The 22,786-nt window shown below is 51.1% G+C and overlaps 1 protein-coding gene across 2 annotated transcripts in view; it reads right to left on the reverse strand.

Annotated features, from left to right (window-relative positions):
- Window positions 1-22,786, reverse strand: part of NSG1 (neuronal vesicle trafficking associated 1) — a 34,799-nt gene that overhangs the window by 5,677 nt on the left and 6,336 nt on the right. For both annotated transcript variants that reach the window (XM_043447657.1, XM_043447658.1), the window contains exon 4: window positions 2,563-2,673. In XM_043447657.1, coding sequence (XP_043303592.1) covers window positions 2,563-2,673 — 111 coding nt within the window. The remainder of the gene's footprint in view (window positions 1-2,562; window positions 2,674-22,786) is intronic.

Raw genomic sequence — 22,786 nt, forward strand, 5'->3', positions numbered from 1 at the left:
ATTTCCCACTATGTTTAAGACCTTTCTATAATGCTCATATGATGACTTCGTGATTTATTAAAAAAAAAAAGAAAAAAGCCAGAAACCTAGGGTCCTCCGCAGCCCACATCTGCCCTCTTAAATCTCCTGTGACACTCCTCAGCTTGGGGCCAGCCTCAGCAAGGGGCTGGTCCCCACCCCTTCACGCATCCCAGAAGTAGGACACTGTGCCCATCAGCCCTTCCCTCAGGGGCCTGGGCCACTCTGTCCCCCCAGCACAAGCGCTGCCCACAGCAGGTCTGCACCAATGCCCCCTCCTCATTTAGATCCCTGCCGGATGAGCCCTGTGGTCTTCCTGGAAGAGGTGGCTGCAGACGCTCAGTCACCCTATATTCCTTGTTTCCCAACTCTTGGCAGCATGCACATCGTCTGGGCATCTGTCTGCTGGCTTGCCGCTAGAACGTGAGCTCAAGGGCAGGCACCTGGCACTGCCTGTCCGCCCCCCAGCACGCCCAGCACCCCACCACGCACACAGGAGGGGGCCCTTAATACACAGTGAGTAATGAATGAAGGGCAGGGCCTAACCCTGGGCACCACGGACATGTCTATCCTCAATTTCCTGTTGGTAAAATGGGGTCTAACGACATCTATACCCCACAGGGTTTCTGGGAGCATCAAAGATCTGAGTTAAAAGCCCCTTGTAAACTGTCGGGTGGCGGCATTTGATCACATGCATGAACATGCAGAAAGGAAGGAAGGAGACACACTCACACCTTCCTTGCTTCAGCCGTAGCCCGAGGGCAGTGGAAACAGGCCAGCAGCTCCCCGGCCCTGCAGGCTCCCCTTCTCCAGGAAAGACACCGCCCCTTGGATGCCAGGGGAGAGTGCCAAGTCCCAGCAGACGAAGATCCAGAACAATCTCTCTGGGGCTCTAAATCCCCAAGGCTGACTGAGCCCCAGCATCAACCTACAGAGTCTATTAAACAGGCACTCGCCGCCCCGTCGAGTGCTGTGGTGAGCCCGGGGACTGGCCCTCACCTCCCTGACCCCCCTGCACCAACGAATCTAGCAGAACCTGGCCGTACAGGATGGAGAAGACAGCTCGGGTCCACCCTCCTCTGCACAGGGAACTTGCTCGGGGTCACAGAGAATGAGCCAGAAGGAAGCCCTGAGGGGGGCTGTGGCCGCAGGTATGCGTGAGCAGTCCGCCTGGACGAGGGCGCCGGTCCCCAGGAAGCCGTCCTCCGTGCACCCAGGTCCCATCAGGGCACAGTCCCGCATCCCCCTGGCTCCTTCTCCATGACCCCCAGGTCCTCCCCTCCTGCCCTGCCACCCCTGCCTCCCAGAGTCACTCCTGCTCCACCCTCAGGACCCCGACCTGTCCAGACCCCCGTCTCTCCCCCGCTCCCCTGCAGTAGCCTCCTGGGCCATCTCACTGGCCCCCGTCATTCCCTTCTAACCTGCAGCCTCCCCAGCCACCTGAGTGACCATCCCATCACTTCCCCCATCCCCCGGGGGGTCTCTGGCCAACACTACAGTCTAGCCATGGTTGGCTCCCCCACCCCCAGGCAGACCATGTATGGACCAGCCAGCGGGTACCTGGGCGCTGCTCCCCACTGACCCACCCGGCTCCACCCTGCTGTCCCCCAGGCCTCTGGATCCACCTCCTTTAAACCCCAGCATCTTCTGAGCCTCCAAACAGACCATCAACTCCTCCAAACAGACCATCAACTCCTCCAGCCTGGGCCCCACCCAGAGTGCGCACAGGGGCTGGTGGAAGGTGCAGGAGAACTTCCTGGAGCCCTTCCCCAGGGGCCTGCAGGGTGCCCTCACAGACCTCCCACGCGGTGGGCACAGAATGCCAGGAGCTCTGGAGCTGTGAGAAGAGGAGCCCATACAAGGGCCCCACGGCCCCACACCAACATCAGCCAAAGCGCAGGCGCCCAGTGACTACGGCAGCCAGGCTGGGTCAGCTCCTGCTGAGAACCAGGTCCTGCCTCATTCCAGCAGCACCAAGTCCTGGAACGGAGGGGTCTTCCCCCTCACACTGGCTCCAGGAAGTTCAGAAGCAAACGGGGCCCAGATCCGACTGTGAGGGACTCGGGAGCAAGTCCGCGGCCCGTGCGCTTCACCACCTCCTGCGTGTCCCCTCGCCCCAGCCCTGCCCACCCCCCTTCTCCCTGTCCGCTTCTCCGTGCAGCTTCTGCAGAAGGAGGCGTCACAGGGCTCGGCAAAGCGAGCATCCTCCATCCACAGAGTCCAGCCGTGCTTCGCGGCGGGCGGACCAGGGACGCACACTCGGGGGGCTGGGGTCGCCAGGCCCTGCTCCGACCCCCGCGTGGCAGGGCAGGTCTTCCTCTCCCAGAACTGCCACTTCCTGGGGCGTCCCTCCCTCCCTCACCACCCCCCCAGGGCTGTACTGGGCCTGTCGGGCCGGAGGCTCACCCCACATCCCCACCGCACCCCCTGCCCTGCCCGCAGGGCCCCCACCGGGAGCTCCCACCACTCTAGGCCCATCCCTTGGGAGCCGTGAGTCCAGCAGGATAAGAGGTAAACTGGGGGCGCCAGGGGCTGGGGGCTTACCTTGAGGACGAAGCCGTCAGGGCAGGCGCGGTCATACTTGTACACCTTGTAGACGACCAGGAAGACGACACAGGTGAGGAAGGCCAGGGCGAAGAGGACCAGCACGGACACCTGGGGGCGGCAGGGGCGTTAGGGCCGCTGATGCGGTAGTGCGCGTGCGCACAGGAACACACACACACACACACACACACACACACACACACACACACACACACACAGAGACACACACAGAGACACACAGTAACACACACACAGTAACACACACACACACAGACACATACACACACACACACACAGTAACACACACACACAGACACATACACACACAGACACATACACACAGACACACACACAGACACACACACAGTAACACACACACAGACACACACACACACGACACACACACACACACAGACACATACACACACAGAGACACATACACACAGACACATATACACAGACACAGTAACACACACACAGTAACACAGACACACAGATGCACATACATACACACAGAGACCACACACAGAGACACAGACACACACAAGACACACAAGAGACACACACACAGAGACACATACACACACAGACATACACACACAGACACACACACAGATGCACATACACACACACAGACACACACACACAGTAACACACACAGACACATACACACACACACACACAGTAACACACACACACAGACACATACACACACAGACACATACACACAGACACACACACAGAGACACACACACAGACACACACACAGTAACACACACACAGACACACACACACACAGACACATACACACACAGAGACACATACACACAGACACATATACACAGACACAGTAACACACACACAGTAACACAGACACACAGATGCACATACATACACACAGAGACACACACAGAGACACAGACACACACACAGACACACAGAGACACACACACAGAGACACATACACACACAGACATACACACACAGACACACACACAGATGCACAGACACACACACACAGTAACACACACACAGTAACAGAGACACATACACACGCAGTAACACACATAGTAACACACACATAGACACATACACACACACAGTAACACACAGTAACACACACACATACACACAGTAACACACACAGACACACACACAGACACATACACACACACACACACACATACACACACAGTAACACACACACAGACACACACACACAGTCACATGCACACAGACACACAGAGACACATACACACACACAGACACATACACACGGAGACATATACACACAGACACACACACAGTAACACAGACACACACACAGAGAAAAATACACACACAGTAACACACACAGACAGTAAAACACACAGACACACAGTAACGCACACACAGACACACACAGAGACACATACACAGACACATACACACACACAGTAACACACAGACACAGACACACACACAGTAACACACACAGACACATATACACACACAGTAACATACACACAGACACATACACACAGTAACACAGACACATACACACAGTAACACACACAGACACATACACACAGTAACACACACAGACACATACACACAGCAACACACACACAGACACACAGACACACACACAGTAACACAGACACATACACACAGTAACACACACAGACACACACACACAGTAACATACTCACAGACACACACACACAGTAATACACACAGACATGTACACACACGCACAGTAACATATGCACAGACACGTACACACGCACAGTAACATACGCACAGACACGTACACACACACACAGTAACATACACACAGACACATACACACACACAGTAACATACACACAGACACCTACACACACACACAGTAACATACACACAGACACATACACACAGTAACACACACACAGACACACAGACATACACACAGTAACACAGACACATACACACAGTAACACACACAGACACATACACACAGCAACACACACACACACACACAGTAACACACACACAGACACACACACACACACACAGACACATACACACACAGAGACACATACACACAGACACATATACACAGACACAGTAACACACACACAGTAACACAGACACACAGATGCACATACATACACACAGAGACACACACAGAGACACAGACACACACACAGACACACAGAGACACACACACAGAGACACATACACACACAGACATACACACACAGACACACACACAGATGCACAGACACACACACACAGTAACACACACACAGTAACAGAGACACATACACACGCAGTAACACACATAGTAACACACACATAGACACATACACACACACAGTAACACACAGTAACACACACACAGACACATACACACAGTAACACACACAGACACACACACAGACACATACACACAGACACACACACACACACATACACACACAGTAACACACACACAGAGACATACACACACAGTAACACACACACAGACACACACACACACACAGTCACATGCACACAGACACACAGAGACACATACACACACACAGACACATACACACGGAGACATATACACACAGACACACACACAGTAACACAGACACACACACACAGAAAAATACACACACAGTAACACACACAGACAGTAAAACACACAGACACACAGTAACGCACACACAGACACACACAGAGACACATACACACACACATACACACACACAGTAACACACAGACACACACACAGTAACACACACAGACACATACACACACACAGTAACATACACACAGACACCTACACACACACACAGTAACATACACACAGACACATACACACAGTAACACACACACAGACACACATACACACAGTAACACAGACACATACACACAGTAACACACACAGACACATACACACAGCAACACACACACAGACACACAGACACACACACAGTAACACAGACACATACACACAGTAACACACACAGACACACACACACAGTAACATACTCACAGACACACACACATAGTAATACACACAGACATGTACACACACGCACAGTAACATATGCACAGACACGTACACACGCACAGTAACATACGCACAGACATGTACACACACACACAGTAACATACACACAGACACATACACACACACAGTAACATACACACAGACACCTACACACACACACAGTAACATACACACAGACACATACACACAGTAACACACACACAGACACACAGACATACACACAGTAACACAGACACATACACACAGTAACACACACAGACACATACACACAGCAACACACACACAGACACACAGACACACACACAGTAACACACACAGACACACACACACACAGTAACATACTCACAGACACACACACAGTAATACACACAGACATGTACACACACGCACAGTAACATATGCACAGACACGTACACACGCACAGTAACATGCGCACAGACATGTACACACACGCACAGTAATATACACACAGACACGTACACACACACACAGTAATACACACAGACACGTACACACACACACAGTAACATACGCACAGACACGTACACACAGACGCACACACACACACAGGCCCACACCAGGGTACACAGGTGCTGTCTCTGGAAGGAGGCACAGAACACGGACCCAGGAGGCCTCTGGGGATGAAGGTCAGCAGAGTCACTTCACACTGGACAATTTCTGAACCATTTTCATTTTTTATCACATCCACACATCACCTTCTTTGTAAAGTGGCCATTTCATGTATTCTGGGCCCAGTGTAGACAGCCTGGGGTACACCTATAACTGGAACTCAGGGATGCTGGACACGCCGTGGAGCTGTGGGTGTGGCTGCCCTCTGACACTGCTGGTCACCCTGGTGACGCATCAGTCACCAGCTAATCAGCTGTCTCACAGATGCCCCTGAGTCCCAGATGCCAACCCCACCCCTGAGCTGGGACCAGCTGAGCCGGGAAGACCCTCAGGGGCCCCCATCACCTCCATCCTGGACAAGAGTGTTCAGGGAGAGCCTGCCCCTCCCCAGAGGGTGGTCCCCATAAGCACGGGACTTGGTTTTCTGCACTGCCGTCTGCGGAGCACCCAGCACAGCTTGGGCGGACCACGGGATGGGTCTAAGAATGTCTGCAGGTGGACACGTGACGGTCCCGGAGCAGACTGGGCCGGGTGATGAGACATCCCCTGCTGCAGGGCCCAGGGATCGGGAGACAAAATGATGCTGCCTCTGGGTCTCGAAGGCACACCCTGGAGGCCAGGAGCTGCCAGGCAGGGTGAGTGTGCGTCCTGGCGTGCAAAGGGCATTCAAAGGCACTGCGGGTCAAGTCGGGAGGTGTGACCAGGAGCCGTGCCCAGGTCCCCGGCCCAGATCCACTGCTCCCTCCCTTAACCCCACATGGCCACCCTGGCCACTGCCCCAGCCATGAGAGTGCCCACCTCCAACCCTCCCCACCACCCCCCAGCCATGCTCACTGCAGCCTGGGTGACACCCACCCCCTCGGCCTCCCTCCCCAGGGGTCAGCCCCTCAGACGCCCAGGCAGGCGAGGAGTCTCTGTGTCACCCTGATGAGGCCCTTCCCATCTCTGCACTCCATTGTCCCATCAACGTCTCTGTCCCCCATGTCTCCCTTCTCTTCCGGTGACCCCTCACTGGGCTGCCAGGGCACTCTACTGCTCTAAGGGCCACTCCGGCCTGTCCGGACACCACCCCCTGCACGTGGAGCCCGAGTCTGACACGGGGACACGGGGTGGAGCCACGGCTGCCTCGGGACCCATAGCAGCCACAGGGAAGGTCCCATCAGGGATCCTGGAGGAGGCTACACGCAGGCAAGGACAAGACCACCCAGCTCAGGAGGGCAGCCTGGGGGGTCGGCAGAGGCGGCCGAACATGGAGCAGGGTGATGAAGGAGGTGGGAAGAGGTGGGCGCAGTGGCCCTGGGGACGTGTGTCAGCAGAGGCAGCACGGAGCATGTGCAGGGCTTTCCAGCAGGAGCGGCAACCCTGCCTGCCTGCGGTGCCCGGGAGGGACGGCCAGACCCTGGGTAAGTCACCCAGCTCCTCCGGGCCCAGGGTCCTGCCAGCCAATAGCAGTGAGAGGACTCAGCACCCAGGGCTGGTGGGACGCTGGAGGACTGACTCAAGGCAGTGATCAGAGGACAGATCTGGACACAGAGGATGCTCTGGAAGGAACCATTTGCTACCGCTGCGGCAGCTGTCACCACGGGCATGCCCACTGCTGCTGCAGCTGTCCCCATGGCCAGCAGATGCAGACCTGGGCTCTCGGGCCAGACACACAGCCCCCCGACCCAGGCCCGATGCCTGAGCCTCCCTGAGCCCCGCTCCCCACATTCACCTGGCTACCGTTCACCCAAATCTGCAGCGCCTGGGACCCGGCTACCTGCTGGCAGCCCCTGGGAGCAGCGAGGGCAGCCCTTCCCATAGTCTAGAACAGCGCGGTTGTTCATGGGGAGAGCTATATCTAAAGGAACTGTCCTCCTCCGTAACCCTTTATATTCTCTTTGGGGGCACCTGAAATTATTCCAAAAGGAGGTCTATGGCACATGACAGGTTAACAAGCGTTGTTAGACGATGTTCTCCATAAAATATCAGCCCACTGAATTCAACTACACGTTAACTACATACACCACAATCAAGTGGGATTCATCCCCTGGTTTCAAGGACGGTTTAACATCCACAGACGTGATATATCACATTAACCAAATGAAGGATACAAATTATATGACCAAACCAATAGATGCATAAAAAACATCTGACACAATTTAACATGTATCCATGATAAAAATTCTCAATAAAGTGGGTATAGAGGGAACGTACTAATAAAGGCCATATATAATAAGCCCAAGCTATAAGCACACTCAAATGGTGAAATGCTGAAAACTTTTCCTCCAAGATCAGTAACAAGAAAAGGATGCCCATTCTTGCCAATTTTATTCAACATAATATTACAAATCCTAGTCAGAGCAATTAGGCAAGGGGGAAAAAGCCATCCAAATTAGAAAGGAAGAAGTAAAACTGTTGCCATTTGCAGATGACAAATTTACTATCGAAAACCCTAAAGACTCCACCAAATAATTGTTAGAAGTAATCAACAAATTAAAGTTGCAGGATAAAAAAAATCAACATACAAAAATCTTTTGCATTTCTATACACTAGTAAATGAACTATCAGAAGAGTTAGGAAAACAATCTCACTTACAACTGCATCCCAAAGAATAAAATATCTAAGAATAAATTTAACAAAGGAGGTGAAAGGTCCGTACACTAAAAACCATGACATTGATAAAAGAAACTGAAGATACAAATCACTGGAAAGATTCTGTGCTCATGCGTTAGAAGAATTAATACTGTTAAAATGTCCATACTATCACTACCCAAAGAAATCTACAGATTCAATACAAGCCCTATCACAATTCTGATTCCATGTTTCACAGAAATGGAACAAACAATCCTCAAATTTGTATGAAACCACAAAAGCCTCCAAATAAATAAAGCAATCTTGAGAAAGAACAAAGCTGGAGGCATCACGCCCCCTGATTTCAAACAATATTACAAAGTTACAGTGAGCAGAACAGTATGGTATTGGCACAGAAACAAACAGTCCAAGGGAACAGCAGAGAGAGCCCAGAAATAAACCCACACGTGTACGATCGATTAGTTTATGACCACAGAGCCAAGAATATAAAATGGGGAAGGACAGTCTCCTCAAGAAATGGTGCTGGGAAACTGGAGAGCCTTGAGCAAAAGAATAAAATGCAACCACTACCTAACACTATATATAAACATTAACACAAGACAGATTAAAGACTTGAACATGAGTTTTCTTAGGAAAAAAACATAGGTGGTAAGTCCCTTGATATTGGTCTTGGCAATTTGTTGCATTTGGCCCACTAAGCAAAAGCAACAAAGGCAAAAATATACAAGTGGGACATCAAAGCTAAAAAGCTTCTGTGCAGCAAAGGAAACCACCAACCAAATTAAAGAGCAACCTACTGAAAGGGAGAAAAATAGTTGAAAATCATGTAACTGATAAGGGACTCATATGCAAAATACATAAAAACTCATATGTCTCTAGAGCAAAAAGCCAAACAACCCAACAAAAATGGGGAGAGGCACTGAATAGGCATTTCTCCAAGGAAGACATACAGATGGGCAACACGTACATGAGAAAGTGCTCAACGTCACTAGTCAGGAAAATGTAAATCAAAATCACAATGAGATATCACTGCACACCTATTAAAATCGCAATTTTCAAAATGACAGGAAATAATGGTTGGCAAGGACATGGGAAAAAGGGAATCCTCCACACTGTTAGTGGGAATGTCAACTGGTGCAGCCATTATGGAAAAAGTATGGAGGTTCCTCAAAAAATTAAAAAGAGAACTACCATATGATCCAGCAATCCTGCTTCTGGGTATTTATCTGAGGGAAATGAAAATACCAGCTTGAAAAGACATCTGCACCCCTATGTTTACTGCTGCATTATTTATAATAATTCAGAAGCAACCTAAGTGGCCATTGATGGATGAATGGATAAAGATGTAGTATATATATTCAATGGAATATAATTCAGCCATACAAAGAAGGAAATCTTGCCATCTGCAACAACACGAGTAAACCTTGAGGGCCTTATGCTAAGTGAAATAAGTCAAACCAAGAAAGACAAACACTGTTTTGAACTCACTTAAGTGTGGAATCTTAAAAAAACAAACAGGAAAAAACTGACCTCAAAGATACAGAGAACAGGCTGGTGGTACCAGAGGCAGGGGGTTGGGGTGGGAGAACTGGGTGAAGGAGGTCAAAAGATACAAACTTCCAATTAAAGATAAACAAGTCGACCTAGACAGCATATTAAAAAGAAGAGACATTACCTTCCTGACAAAGGTCTGTCTAGTCAAAGCTATGGTTTTTCTAGTAGTCATGTTTGAATGTGAGAGTTGGACTATAAAGAAAGCTGAGAACCAAAGAATTGATGTTTTTGAACTGTGGTGTTGAAGAAGACTCTTGAGAGTCCCTTGGACTACAAGGAGATCAAACCAGTCAGTCCTAAAGGAAATCAGTCCTGAATATTCATTGGAAGGACTGATGCTGAAACTGAAACTCCAATACTTTGGCCACCTGATATGAAGAACTGACTCAGTGGAAAAGACCCTGATGCTGGGAAAGATTGAAGGCAGGAGGAGAAGAGGACAACAGAGGATGAGATGGTTGGATGGCCTCACCAACTCAATAGACATGAGTTTGAGTAACCTCTGGGAGTTGGTGATGGACAGGGAAGCCTGGCGTGCTGCAGTCCATGGGGTCACAAAGAATTGGACACAACTGAGCAACTGAACTGAACTGAAATGAAGTCAAGAGGATGTGGTATATAGCACAGTGACTGTAGTTAAAAACACTATGTTGCATATCTGAAAGTTGTTGAGACAGGAGTTCTTAAAAGTTCTCATCACAAGGAAAAAAATGTGTCACTCTGTGTGTGGTGACAGATGTTAACTAGATTTAGAGTGTGATCATTTCTCAATACACACAAATATTGAATCAGTCTGTTGCACACTTGAAACTAATATCATGCTCTCTCTATGTCAATTACATCTCAATTTTTTTTAAAAAAGAAGATGATCCTAAGTCTTGGAAAGACACGCATCCTTAAACCTGTCACTTGGATAGGAAGCCACGTGGAGTCTGGTTCACAGCACCCCATCTGTTTAGGTGTAAAAATAACCCCTTCTCCGCGGGGCCATGGGGAAGCACCTTCTCAGGGCTCTCCTCCTGGGAAAGAGGAGGCCCGGACCTTTCACCCAGGATTCCTGGGCTCGATGGCCAAGGTGCTCACAGCACTGAAAAATGAGAACACGACGGCCCCTGCAGCAGCCGATGAAGAGGGCAAAGGAATAAATCCCCAGAGTCAGCAGGAGGCGTGGTGGTGGTTCAGTCACTAAGTCATGTCTAACTCTTGTGACCCCATGGACGTAGCCCGCCAGGTTCCTCTGTCCATGGGATTCTCCAGGCAAGAGTACTGGAGTGGGTTGCCATTTCCTTCTCCAGGGGATCTTCCCTACCCAGGGATCGAACCTGTGTCTCCTGCATTGCAGGCAGATTCTTTACCGACTGAGTTACAAGGGAAGCAGGAGGCGTGGGGCATGGCAAAGCCTCCCACACCTGCAGGCTGTCTCATTCCCCTTCACTCAAAGCCTCTGTGAACCCTGAACCTTTCCTGAGCCCCAGAGTCTACTCAGACCTGGGAAGCACCCTATGGGGGGTGGGGGGAGTAAAACAGGTTCACGTTTCACTACTCCGGTTCACATTTCACAACTCAGGTTCATATTTCACTACTTGGGCATGGTGCCCCCCAACCGCGGTCACCACTGACCGAGAAGAGGACCATGGGCCTCTCCGGGAAAATCCCCACCTGGCTCAGAACTGGACCCAGCTCTGCCACCCACCACCTGCGTGACAGCAGGTCCCCTGTGCATCCCATCTCTGAAGCAGGGAACAAGCCCCTCACTTTGACAGGTTTATCAAGAGGATGGTAAGCGCTCAAGGGCTTGAGGGCACATTGCCAGTCCCACGTGCTGGGCCCCTGTCAAGGCTGAACTATGCCCCTCTTATGCCAGGTACTTGTGAATGTGACCTTATTTAGAACAGGGTCCTTGCAGGTGTGATTACATTAATTGAGGTTATTTGAGTGAGCCCTAATCCAGGACGACTGGGTCATGAAAAGGGGACCGTTGGACACAGAGGCACATGCTCAGGGAGGCCGCGTGAAGACGGAGGATGGAGGTGGTGCAGCCACAAGCCAAGGACTGCTGGCAAGCCCCGGTCCCCCCGTCCCCGCCCCCCAGGCCCAGAAGAGGCAAGGAAGGCCCCTCCTCTGGGGGCATATCCAAGCGGGCGACTAGCGCTTTCACACTTTCACTTTACATGGGCAAAGGGTCTCTGCAGGTGGGATCAAGTCAAGGATCTCGAGACGGAAGACTCTCCTGGATTGTCCAGGAGTGGAATCACAGGCAGGTGAACTTCTGAGAGGGAGGCCGAGAGAGACTCGACTACAGAGGAGAAGGCAATGGGATGCTGGTGCAGACAGACACTGGAGAGGCTGTGCTGCAGGTTATGGAGACGGACAAGTGGCTGAAGGGCAAGGAACGTGAGCAATGCAGCTCCAGGGGCTGCAGAGGCAAGGAGACCACACCCCAGAGGAAGTCCAGCCAGCAGGGCTGACTCAGGACTTCTGGCCTCCAGATACATGTGGCCACCAGCCTCTCAGCTGCCGGTCCTTGTCACAGCTGCCCCAGGAAACGAATTCACCTCCTCTCAAGCCCGTCCACTTCCACAGGCTGAGCCCCTGCAGGAAGGCTGAAACCCAAGCACCAGGCACACAGAGGAGCCTCCCGAATTCAGTGAACCATGAGTGAGCGGGTGCAGGTGGCCCGTCCCCCAGTGAGGAGTCACAGGGCAACCCTTGGGGACCTGGAGCCAAGCCAGGGTGTCTGCACATCAAATAGCACAGAAATGCAGTCTGCGGAGGCACCGTCTGCCTGGCTTTTACTACAGAAAGGATGGCGCATGGGAAGGAGGTAGGACCCCAGGCAGCTCTGCGACCCGGGAAGATGGGCAGTGCCCAAGCTGTCCTCTCTGGGCTGGGCTGCAGGCCTGGAGGCCAGGGATGGAGGCCAGGGGGTCCCTTGGCTGGTAGAAGGGTGTTTCCTCAGAGGCAGGGCCTTCCTTTCAGGACCAATGACTTTATCAGGTACACAAACCCACAATGCTTTTAATGACCCAGAAAATAGTTTTAACTTTTGTTTAAAAAAAAAACAGAAAATAAAAAATAGTGAATAAACAATAATGAATCTAGCCTGGATTATATTCATCTTTGGTCCAAGGCAATTATAAGACTTTAAAAAAAAAAAAAAAAAGAGGTAGAAAAGCACCTTGGGCCCCATGAGCCTTGCTTCCTTGGTCATCAGCTTCCCCAGGGGCTGGCGGATGTTCCCGGGAGACCTGACAGCGGCCACCTTGGAGTGACCTTGGCCGGCAGGGTCAGCCCTGGCCTCTGCTGAGTGGTGTTAAGTCGTTACAGCGCAGGATGAGAACCAAGAGTAGAGACACTCATGCAGGGGAAATGTCCAGGAGAGGGGTCTAGTCTTGAGGGACAAGTAGCTAAGCAAGGAAAACTCAGCAAAGAGTGTTATTGTCCGAGGGAAACGGAGGTTGTGCCAAAGCCGGGAGGCCCCAGGACACAGCGAGTTCAGCTGGTGTGGCTGCAGCATCACGTGTCCTGCAGGAGAGGGGCCACAGGCTGGGCTTCAAAGGACCCCATGTGTCACACCAAGAGTGCGTGCATGCTAAGTCACTCAGTTGCATCCGACTCTTTGTGACCCTATGGACTGTAGCCCACCAGGCTCCTCTGTCCATTGGATTCTCCAGGCAAGAATACTGGAGTGGGTGGCTGTGCCCTCCTCCAGGGGATCTTCCCAACCCAGGGATCGAAACTCGCATCTCTTACATCTCCTGCGTTGGCGGGCAGGTTCCTTATCACCTGGGAAGCCCGTCATACCAAGAGGAGGGAGCCCAGATGGATCCTGAGTACTGCGGGATTCCAGGGGGTGGCTGCCCCGCTATTACACCCCAAATTAGCGTTTCTCACAGCTCTGGGAGGTGTCGCCAGCTGCCTGAAGGACAGATGTTGGCCATCAGTTTACACGTGTGCACGGTGTGTGTGTGTTTTAGAGCAGATTCTACATGTTCCCGAAATTGACATCTCTTTTGTGCAGCTGTCAATAAAAGCTCCAAAGCAGGAGACGGTGGGATGAAATTACAGCTACTGTATGCGGTTGTACTCATCACCCCGTGTCCTCTGCCACATGCCCCCCATGGTGGCCCTCATCCCCCTGATGTGGGCAGTGGCTTTAAGGGACAGCGTGTGGGAGCAGCAGGGGTCAGGGAAAAGCCTGGTGCAGGGTTTCCATCACGTTTATGCCCCTGCCAGTCACATGAAGCCTGTCAATCCTCAGACTCATGCTTAAAAAGATGTAAGACAGGATACACAGGAAAGAAAACCAAGGATACTGAAATACTAATATGAAAATATTGCAAAAATGTAGATGTGTGATATAATATATGCATGCTTCCTTATTAATACATCAAACAACAAGCTTTTACAATATTATGATTTCAAAGGAATGGTGAGACTCAACAGTTCCCGAAATCTCAGCATCACTTGCAGTGTGACACACAGCACACCTGTGATTCGTGCTGGTGAGTCACAAGTATTACTTCTACTTCTGCAGCTGACTGTACAAAGTGAAAGAATGTGTCCACTGCAGACTATATAACACGCTGCTGAAAAAAATTAAAGTAAGACCCAAATAAATGGAATGACACCACGGATGGGAAGACAATATTGTTAAGATGGGAATCCGTCCCAGACTGATCTACACTCAATACTATCCCTAGCAAACTCCCAACAGATTTTTCCCATAGAAATGGAAATTGCAAGGGTTTGTGAATAGCCAAAACAATCTTTAAAATGAAGAGTAAGTTGGAGGACTCAGGCTTCCCAATTTCAAAATGTACTACAAAGCTACAGTAATCAAAACAGTGTGGGACTGGCATAAGAATAGCTATATAAATCAATGATATAGAATGGAGGAGTCCAGAACTATATAACTGTGTGTTCATGGTCAACTGACTTTTCACTAAGGGTGCCAAGACCACTCAAAGGGTCAAGAAGAGTCTCTTCAATAAATAGTGTCAGGACAACAAGCTATCTGCACACAAAAGAATCAAGTTGGACCCTGACCTCATGCCATATATAAAAACTAATTCAAAATGGAATAAAAACCTAAATATAAAAGCTAAAGCCATAAAATTCTTAAAAGAAAACATAAGAGGTAAATCTTTATGACCCTGGATTTGGCAATGATGTCTTAGATATGACACCAAAAGCACAATCAACAAAAATAAAAATAACCTGTACTTGACTGAAATTTTAAAATTTTGTGCATTAAAGAACATGGGTGAGAAAATGATGAGACAACCCCAAAAATGGCAGAAAATATCTGCAAATGATACATCTGGTAAGGATCTAGTATCCAGAGTATATATACAAAACTCTTACAACTCAACAAAAGAAAGACAAACAACCCAATTAAAAATGGAAAAGGACTTGAACATACATCACTCCAAAGAAGATAAACAAATAGCTAAGGTACAGGAAGAGAGATTCAACATCATTATCCATTGTGAGGAAATGTAAACCAAAGCCACAATGAGATACCACCTCACACCTACTAGAATGGCTACAATAAAAATAAATAACGATCGTTGGTGAGAATATAAAGTGAAAACCTTGTGCACTGCAGCCAGGAATGTAAAACGGTGCAGCTACTGTGGAAAACAGCAATTCCTCAGTATGTTAAACAAAAAATCAACACATAAAAAAAAAAAAAATCAACACATGAACCAGCAATTCCACTCCTGGGTACAAACCCAAGATAACGCAAAACAGGTGCTCAAACAGAAACTTGTACATGAATGTTCATTCCAGCACTATTCACACTTAACCAAAAGGCGGGAACAACAAAACGTCCATCAACAGATGAAGAGATAAACACAATGTGGACCACTTATTGTATGATTCCATTTCTATGAAGTGTCCAGAATAGGAAAATCCACAGACACACAAAAGAAATGAGTGATTGCTTAGAGCTAAGGGCAGGGGGAATCGGGGAGTAACTGCCAGTGAGTATGGGGTCTCCCCTAGAGGTGACTGAAAATGTTCTGAAAGGAGATAGTGGTGATGGTTGGACAACACTGTGAATGTAATAAATGTCACTAAATTGAACACTTTAAAATTGCAAATTTTATATTATGTATCAGTTCAGTTGCTCAGTCGTGTCCTTTGCGACTCCATGGACTGCAGCACGCCAGGTTTCCCTGTCCATCACCAACTCCTGGAACTTGCTCAAACTCATGTCCATCAAGTCGGTGATGCCATCCAACCATCTCATCCTCTGTCATCCCCTTCTCCTCCTGCCTTCAATCTTTCCCAGCATCAGGGTCTTTTCAAATGAGTCAGTTATTCACATTAGGTGGCCAAAGTATTGGAGCTTGAGCTTCAGCATCGGTCCTTCCAACACAGTTTGCTCCAAATAAAGGCGGGGCGGGAGGAAGCAGAGACAGGGGGCCAGGTTATGGCAGGGGTCCTAGAGAGACAGATGGGAACTCCAAGCCAGAGCAGCCTTACCCCAGAGACCAGAGAGGGGTTCCAGGGGTGTGTTCTGGAAAGAACAGCCAGGAATGGACAGCAAATAGGCTATGGGGCTCAGGGTGAACTTACAAGGAATTTATAAGGAGAGGACCATATATGCCCGACCTGCTCGGGACAGTCCTGTCAACGGTTCCTGCCCCAGCATCCCAAATGCACAGGGTCCATTGCCACTCCCAAAAGTGTCCCACTCTGGGCCATTAATAATATAGCCACGCTACTCACAAGGCCCTGGCCCCTGTACCAGTTCTCTAAATGTTCACCACAAGCTGGGAACTGGCAGTTCACCCTATTTCACAGACGAGGAGCTTGAAGCACATTTGACTTTGCTGTGTTCCCACCTGCTCTTTCTGGCTGGGGTCTCCTCGCCTGTTGGGGGCCCTCCCAGGGGTCGCTGCTCAACTGGGGTGGGAACTAGGGCATCTGCAGCAAGGCAGAGTCACCCCATGAACCCCACATAGCTGCCGCTATGGAAATCAGAGCTTGGCAGGCTGTGTGTCAGATGGACGTGGGTCTGAATCCCACTGCTACCCCCCAGTTAGCTGGCTGACCTTGGGCCGGGCTCCTCTCTGACCTTAATTCCCCACCTTCAAAACCAGGACAGAAGATCAACCTTGAAGACAGTAAGAACGCAGGCAGGCAGCACTGGGTCGATGGTAGCTGGGTCATTCTTGCTCTGCTATCTCTGCCCTCCCACCCTTGGGGCTGGGGGGGCGGGTGGGGCGGGGCAGGGCAGAGAAATGTGCTTTTCTGCTGAGTAATGCAGTTTAAAAAAAAAATTCTTGGAAACATAAGATGAATCCTGACATCTCCAAGCATTTACAGCACTTAAATATTTTAGGTAACCCACATGAAGTGAACACACAGACACACCCCCCCCCAGATGACTCAATCCACTTAATTATTCGATTCTGGGTGAAGCCCCCACTGTACAACTGGGCCAGGAAACCGCAAAACAGGGCAGGGGAACCCCACCTGACACCCTGCCAAAGGTGACAGGGTGCTGAAGCTGCTGAAGTATTCCTAGGATCCCCAGTGCCACCTCGTGAAGACCGCCCCCACAGGTGAGTGCCAAGGAAAGGGTGTCACCGTTCATAAATATTTAACAAATGCATCCTGAAGCACACCAGGGGATTATTGGAGAGGGTGGAAAAACAGACTGACTGACGGCACAGGAAGCTCAAGGTCATTAAGGATGCGAGAAAAGATACAAACCACCCACAGATTCATTTGGTTTGTTTTTTTGTATGTTTTGGCCAGGCAGTGTAGCATGCAGGATCTTATTTGCCAAACCAGGGATCTAACCGCCCGCCCCCCACTGCCCCTGCATTTGGGAGTGCACAGTCTTAACCGCTGGACCACCAGGGAAGTCCCTACCCACAGATTCATTTGTGGACAGAAGGCCAAAGGACTCCCCAGGGCAGCACACAGGGCCCATACAAACACATCCAGTCTCTCCTCCCAGGACGTTCTCCCAGCCCTGCGCCATCTGGGCGAGGCTGACCTTGGAATCTCTTAAAGGCCCGAAGGCAACGTGGCAGCAGGGCTGGGGTGCAGCCTGTCCACCCGAACCCTGAACTTGCAAGGAGAATGCGTGTGGATGTCAGAGGCGTCAACAGCCCTCCATCACGGCAGCTGCAAGCAGAAACCTTCCTTTAATCTGCCTCATTACGGCCCCTCCACCCTCCAGAAGCCCACAGAACACCGTGACCCGCTGCTTCTGCATGGGTGAGCAGGACCGCGCAATTAAAAGTGTTTAGGTTTAGTTCATTTGAGAAACATCTCAGGCCCGTGTTTATTCTCAGCATAAACACACCTCCAATTAATTAAGCGACCACTTTCCTTGTTGACACCAACCTCTTCGGAAGCCTAGACTTTGGGCCACCGCTGGGTGGCTCATCCAGCAATCCCCGTGTGGAAGAGCCTCAGAAAACCCTCTCCCCAGCCAGCGGTTACCTAGCAACCAGCCTAGCAACCTCGTAGCCAAGAGATTAATCCCCGGGTGATAATCATAAAGCAACATCCAAAAAGACATCTCGTCGCGAGGATGCCATCCAAAGGCATATAAAGATGAGGCTCAGAGTGGCGGCCTCCCACTCCTGAACTACACAAGTTACAGACAAAAGGGGGCCGTGTCATTTACTTGTTGCTTCGACGGCTGAAAGGCATGGTTTCATTCTGGCCCTTCACACACGGGGCCGGAAAGAATGAAGGGACAGCTGAGCTGGGGAGCCACATGGAAGCTGCCCGGTCACCAGCAGGACAAGAAAGACGTTCTATCCCAGGAGAGCCATGACTGAGCCTCGGCAGGGGGGGCGGGCCTGCAGGTCCTCCTCTCTGCTGCCCACATGCACCCCAGTTTTCCAAAAGAGAGCCCCCTGCCCTCAGCCAGCTGACACCACCCACCAGAGAAGCATGCCTCACTGTCTGCGTGCATTCAGAGATGCGAGAAACATAAGTGGGCAGGAAAAAAGGCCGAGAGAACATTCTAGAAGGGCTAAAACCCTCAGCATCTTCAAAAGGCACCTGCTTTCCTGAGCCTGCCCTGCCCACGTGCTAGAAAGCAGCCCTACCCACAAAAGGTCACGAACCCAAAAGAATCATCTGGAGAGGTTGTTACAATACCCCCAGGGTCCAAGCTCCTGCTGCTACAATCAAACCTCAGGTGATTCCAACACAGGTGGCCCCAGACCACACCTGGAGGCTACATTCTGCACCCAGACCCCCACGGCAGGCGGGCAGGGAACCGGCTACACCTGCTTCCTGTTTGGAGGCAAAAGCAGGAAGTGTACAGGATACAGGTCATTCAGCTGAGCGAGCTGGGACCACAGGCCTCTGGGTCAAGCTGGCCAGGTCGCTTCACACTGACTGTGGGACCCTGGGCATGTCACCTGCTGACTGCATGATCACCTGTAAAGGACTCACACCCCGACCTGGCCCAGAGAGGGGCTTCCTGGGGAGCTACCATCAAAGGTACCCAACAAGCCAGGGTCCCTGGAAATTTCACCAAGCCTCCATCACTCGGGGCCAGCAGCCTGGTCTGTCACCCCGACTTACAGAGCTGTCACCATGAGTGTCCAGCACCAGACGGAGGGCATCGGGGAGCTCCTCGCCTGCCTGACACGGAGGGGCTGGAAAGTTCTGTCTGCACCCAGAGCCCCGCACCTCCACCCTGCCTGATGGTGGCTCGGGGGCACTACACACCAGCCGCCTCCCCCAGGTCACCAACTCAGGTCACCCCTGCTAATAACTGGACAGACTCACCCCATTCACCAGGACACCAGGTCACAGGCCTCACACCCAAAGAGAAGCATGGGCCAGGGAAAGGGCACCACAACATAAAAAGCTCAAACCCAAGGCTCACATGGGGAGGACTCAAGGTACATTGGGCCCCTCCTTTTCTGAAGGCTGCTGGAAAGGAGGGTGACCAGTGTTCGGATGGAGGCCACGGGGCAGCAGGCACTGGGAAGGGCTCTGAATCAACAAAGGAAAAGGCTTCTTAGAAGCGAGTCAGTCCAGCAGCACATGGGTCACCTGGGGCTCAGAGCATCCTGTGCAAATGTGTCCTTCAGGAGAAGCCACCTGGACCTCAGGTGTTACAGCCAATAACAGGCTGCTCAGGTTCAAGATTCCTACCTCGATTCCCCCTCAACTGCAAAACGCAGATAATAACAGTGCCTGCCCCCTGAGGTTTCTGAGTATAAAATGAGATCATAAACATAACGAACTTGACCCAGAGTCTGGCTCCTGGGAGCACTCCATTACTGTGAGAGGCTGTCACTGCCTCGTTAGAAAGGGCAGTGGAACCACCAGGAGGGTGAGGTTAATCCCAAGAGGCTTCACAGCAGAGGTGATATCTGAGCTGGCACTGGAAAGTGACGGAAGGGGAACCGGGTCTAGGAATTGAAAGCAGGGCTCATGGAGTGGTATGTGTGGCAGGAGGTGTGCTAGAAGGGCGTTGGACTCAGAGGCAGAGAGTCGTGGGGAGGACCCCAGCCCCTGGTGACCTCCTGGGACTCAACAACCTCAGCTGCAAAAGGGGCTACGACGCTCCCTTCAGGATGGCCATGAGTCACAGGGAAGCCACAGATCTAAGTGTACAGACATGCCTGGTTTACACACAGAACTGGGGAAACAGGCCACTGCAGTGCAAAAAACTCCGCTGAGTGCCAACTGTGGACAACACCTCTTAGACATCCCCGGGAGGTGGAGGCAGAGAAGGCAGGACCTCTGCCACCGCAGCCCACCCCCTGGGATGGCACCGATCTTCTGGGCCCAGGTTCTTGGCAACCGGAGCCTGGTAACCACACAAAGGCCCAGCCGTGGCTGAGAGCCCTGGAGGCTCTGGTGCGTCATCCATGCCTTAAATAAGGGACCTGGGGGCCTGCATCAGGTGAGTGAAAGGCACAAGCGAAGGAGCCCAGAGGTGGGGTCAGAGCCTGCAGGCAACTCACAGATGAAGGGATGGCCGTTCAAGGGCCACAAAGCGTACCGCCTTGTAGGGACACAAAATGCCAGGGCCAGAAGAGGCAGGGTTCAAAGCAGGGATAGCAAACCCAGCCATGCTCAGAGATCCAGATGGTGACGGTTATCATGACCTTGAAAATGAGGTCACCTCTGCCTCAGCCAGGGGCTGAGCCCCAGGTGTGGACAGGACGGGCTGAGCAAGTGGCCCGAGAAGAGGCACACGCCAAGCAGCCGGCCAGAGCAGGAGAGAGATGGTGACCTTAGGTCAGTCTGACCTGGTCCCCCATGAACCTCGCAACACAGATGAACCACCACGCCAGGACCCAACCGCCAGAAGAGCATCTCCACCTGGACACCCTCCTGGGCACCAGCAGAAACCACAGACACAGGCCTGTCTGTGCCTCAACTTCTCCATCTGTAAAATGAGTTGCACTAATGGTACTTGCTTCTCCGGGAAGGCTGATAGGATTAGATGAGCGGACACACAAGTAAACACCCCCACAGACACAAAAGACACGGCGACTCTGATGGGACCTGCTGAACGGTTTTCAGGCAGGCCCCTGGCTGGTTTCCCTCCAGCCCAGGAAGGCAGGACCAAGCGATGGGAAGGATGATTTAAAGCCAGATTATGTCCTGGCATACCCAATCACCCCACAAAGCCACTCCCTCCTTTGGAGTTGACTTTTATCTCGTAACCAGTTCACAGGGTTGACAGGGAGATAAAACATGATGCAATATACAAAGGGGCTTTGGAAAACTGCAGCACATGGGGGTGGGCAGGTTCTATGCACCCAGCATAAAGACACTGCTCACACATCCACGTGGGTGACAACCAGAGTGGCCAGTCAAGGCCACTCTTCAGGGCCTGCGTGACTTATGTTTTATGTCTCCTAAATCATTCCTTTGAATCTAGGTGAGGGCCTCTATTTTACCATCTTTCATGTTTGCGAAAGAAACAAAGTTTCCAGAATATCAATACCCTAACTTGTTTCTCAACCATCACAGCTGCTTCCACCCGCAGAGGCCACACAGACTCAGTGGAGAAGGCTCTGTCCCCAGGCTTGGCTGGAACCCTGACCCTCTCAGTAGCTGTCTCTCCCTGAAGAATGGTCTGGAGCAAAGTTTCTTTCCCCAAAGTGAGCACTTCAAGCAACCTGTGTACAGAGCCGGCCGGGCCCCACACGTCTGCATCCTGTGAAGGATGGTGAGAGGAGGAGTGTGAACACAAGGGCTCCAGAGTGGACCACCTCTGACTCCTGGCCCTGTAAGGGACAGCTGTGACCGCCTGTGTCTCAACTTCCCCATCTGCAAAACAGGTTACATGCAGAGTACTGACCCCCTGGGGAGGGATGCTCAGATGAGCCTGCAATGCAAAGGCTCAGACTGGGTCTTGCACCAACTAAGGGCAATGGTTGCCTTTTTGTTGTTCTTTGCCCCTTTTCTGCACTTAAGGTAAAG

The sequence above is a fragment of the Cervus canadensis genome, chromosome 26 (assembly GCF_019320065.1).
Source record: "Cervus canadensis isolate Bull #8, Minnesota chromosome 26, ASM1932006v1, whole genome shotgun sequence".
In the NCBI taxonomy this organism is placed as follows: domain Eukaryota; kingdom Metazoa; phylum Chordata; class Mammalia; order Artiodactyla; family Cervidae; genus Cervus; species Cervus canadensis.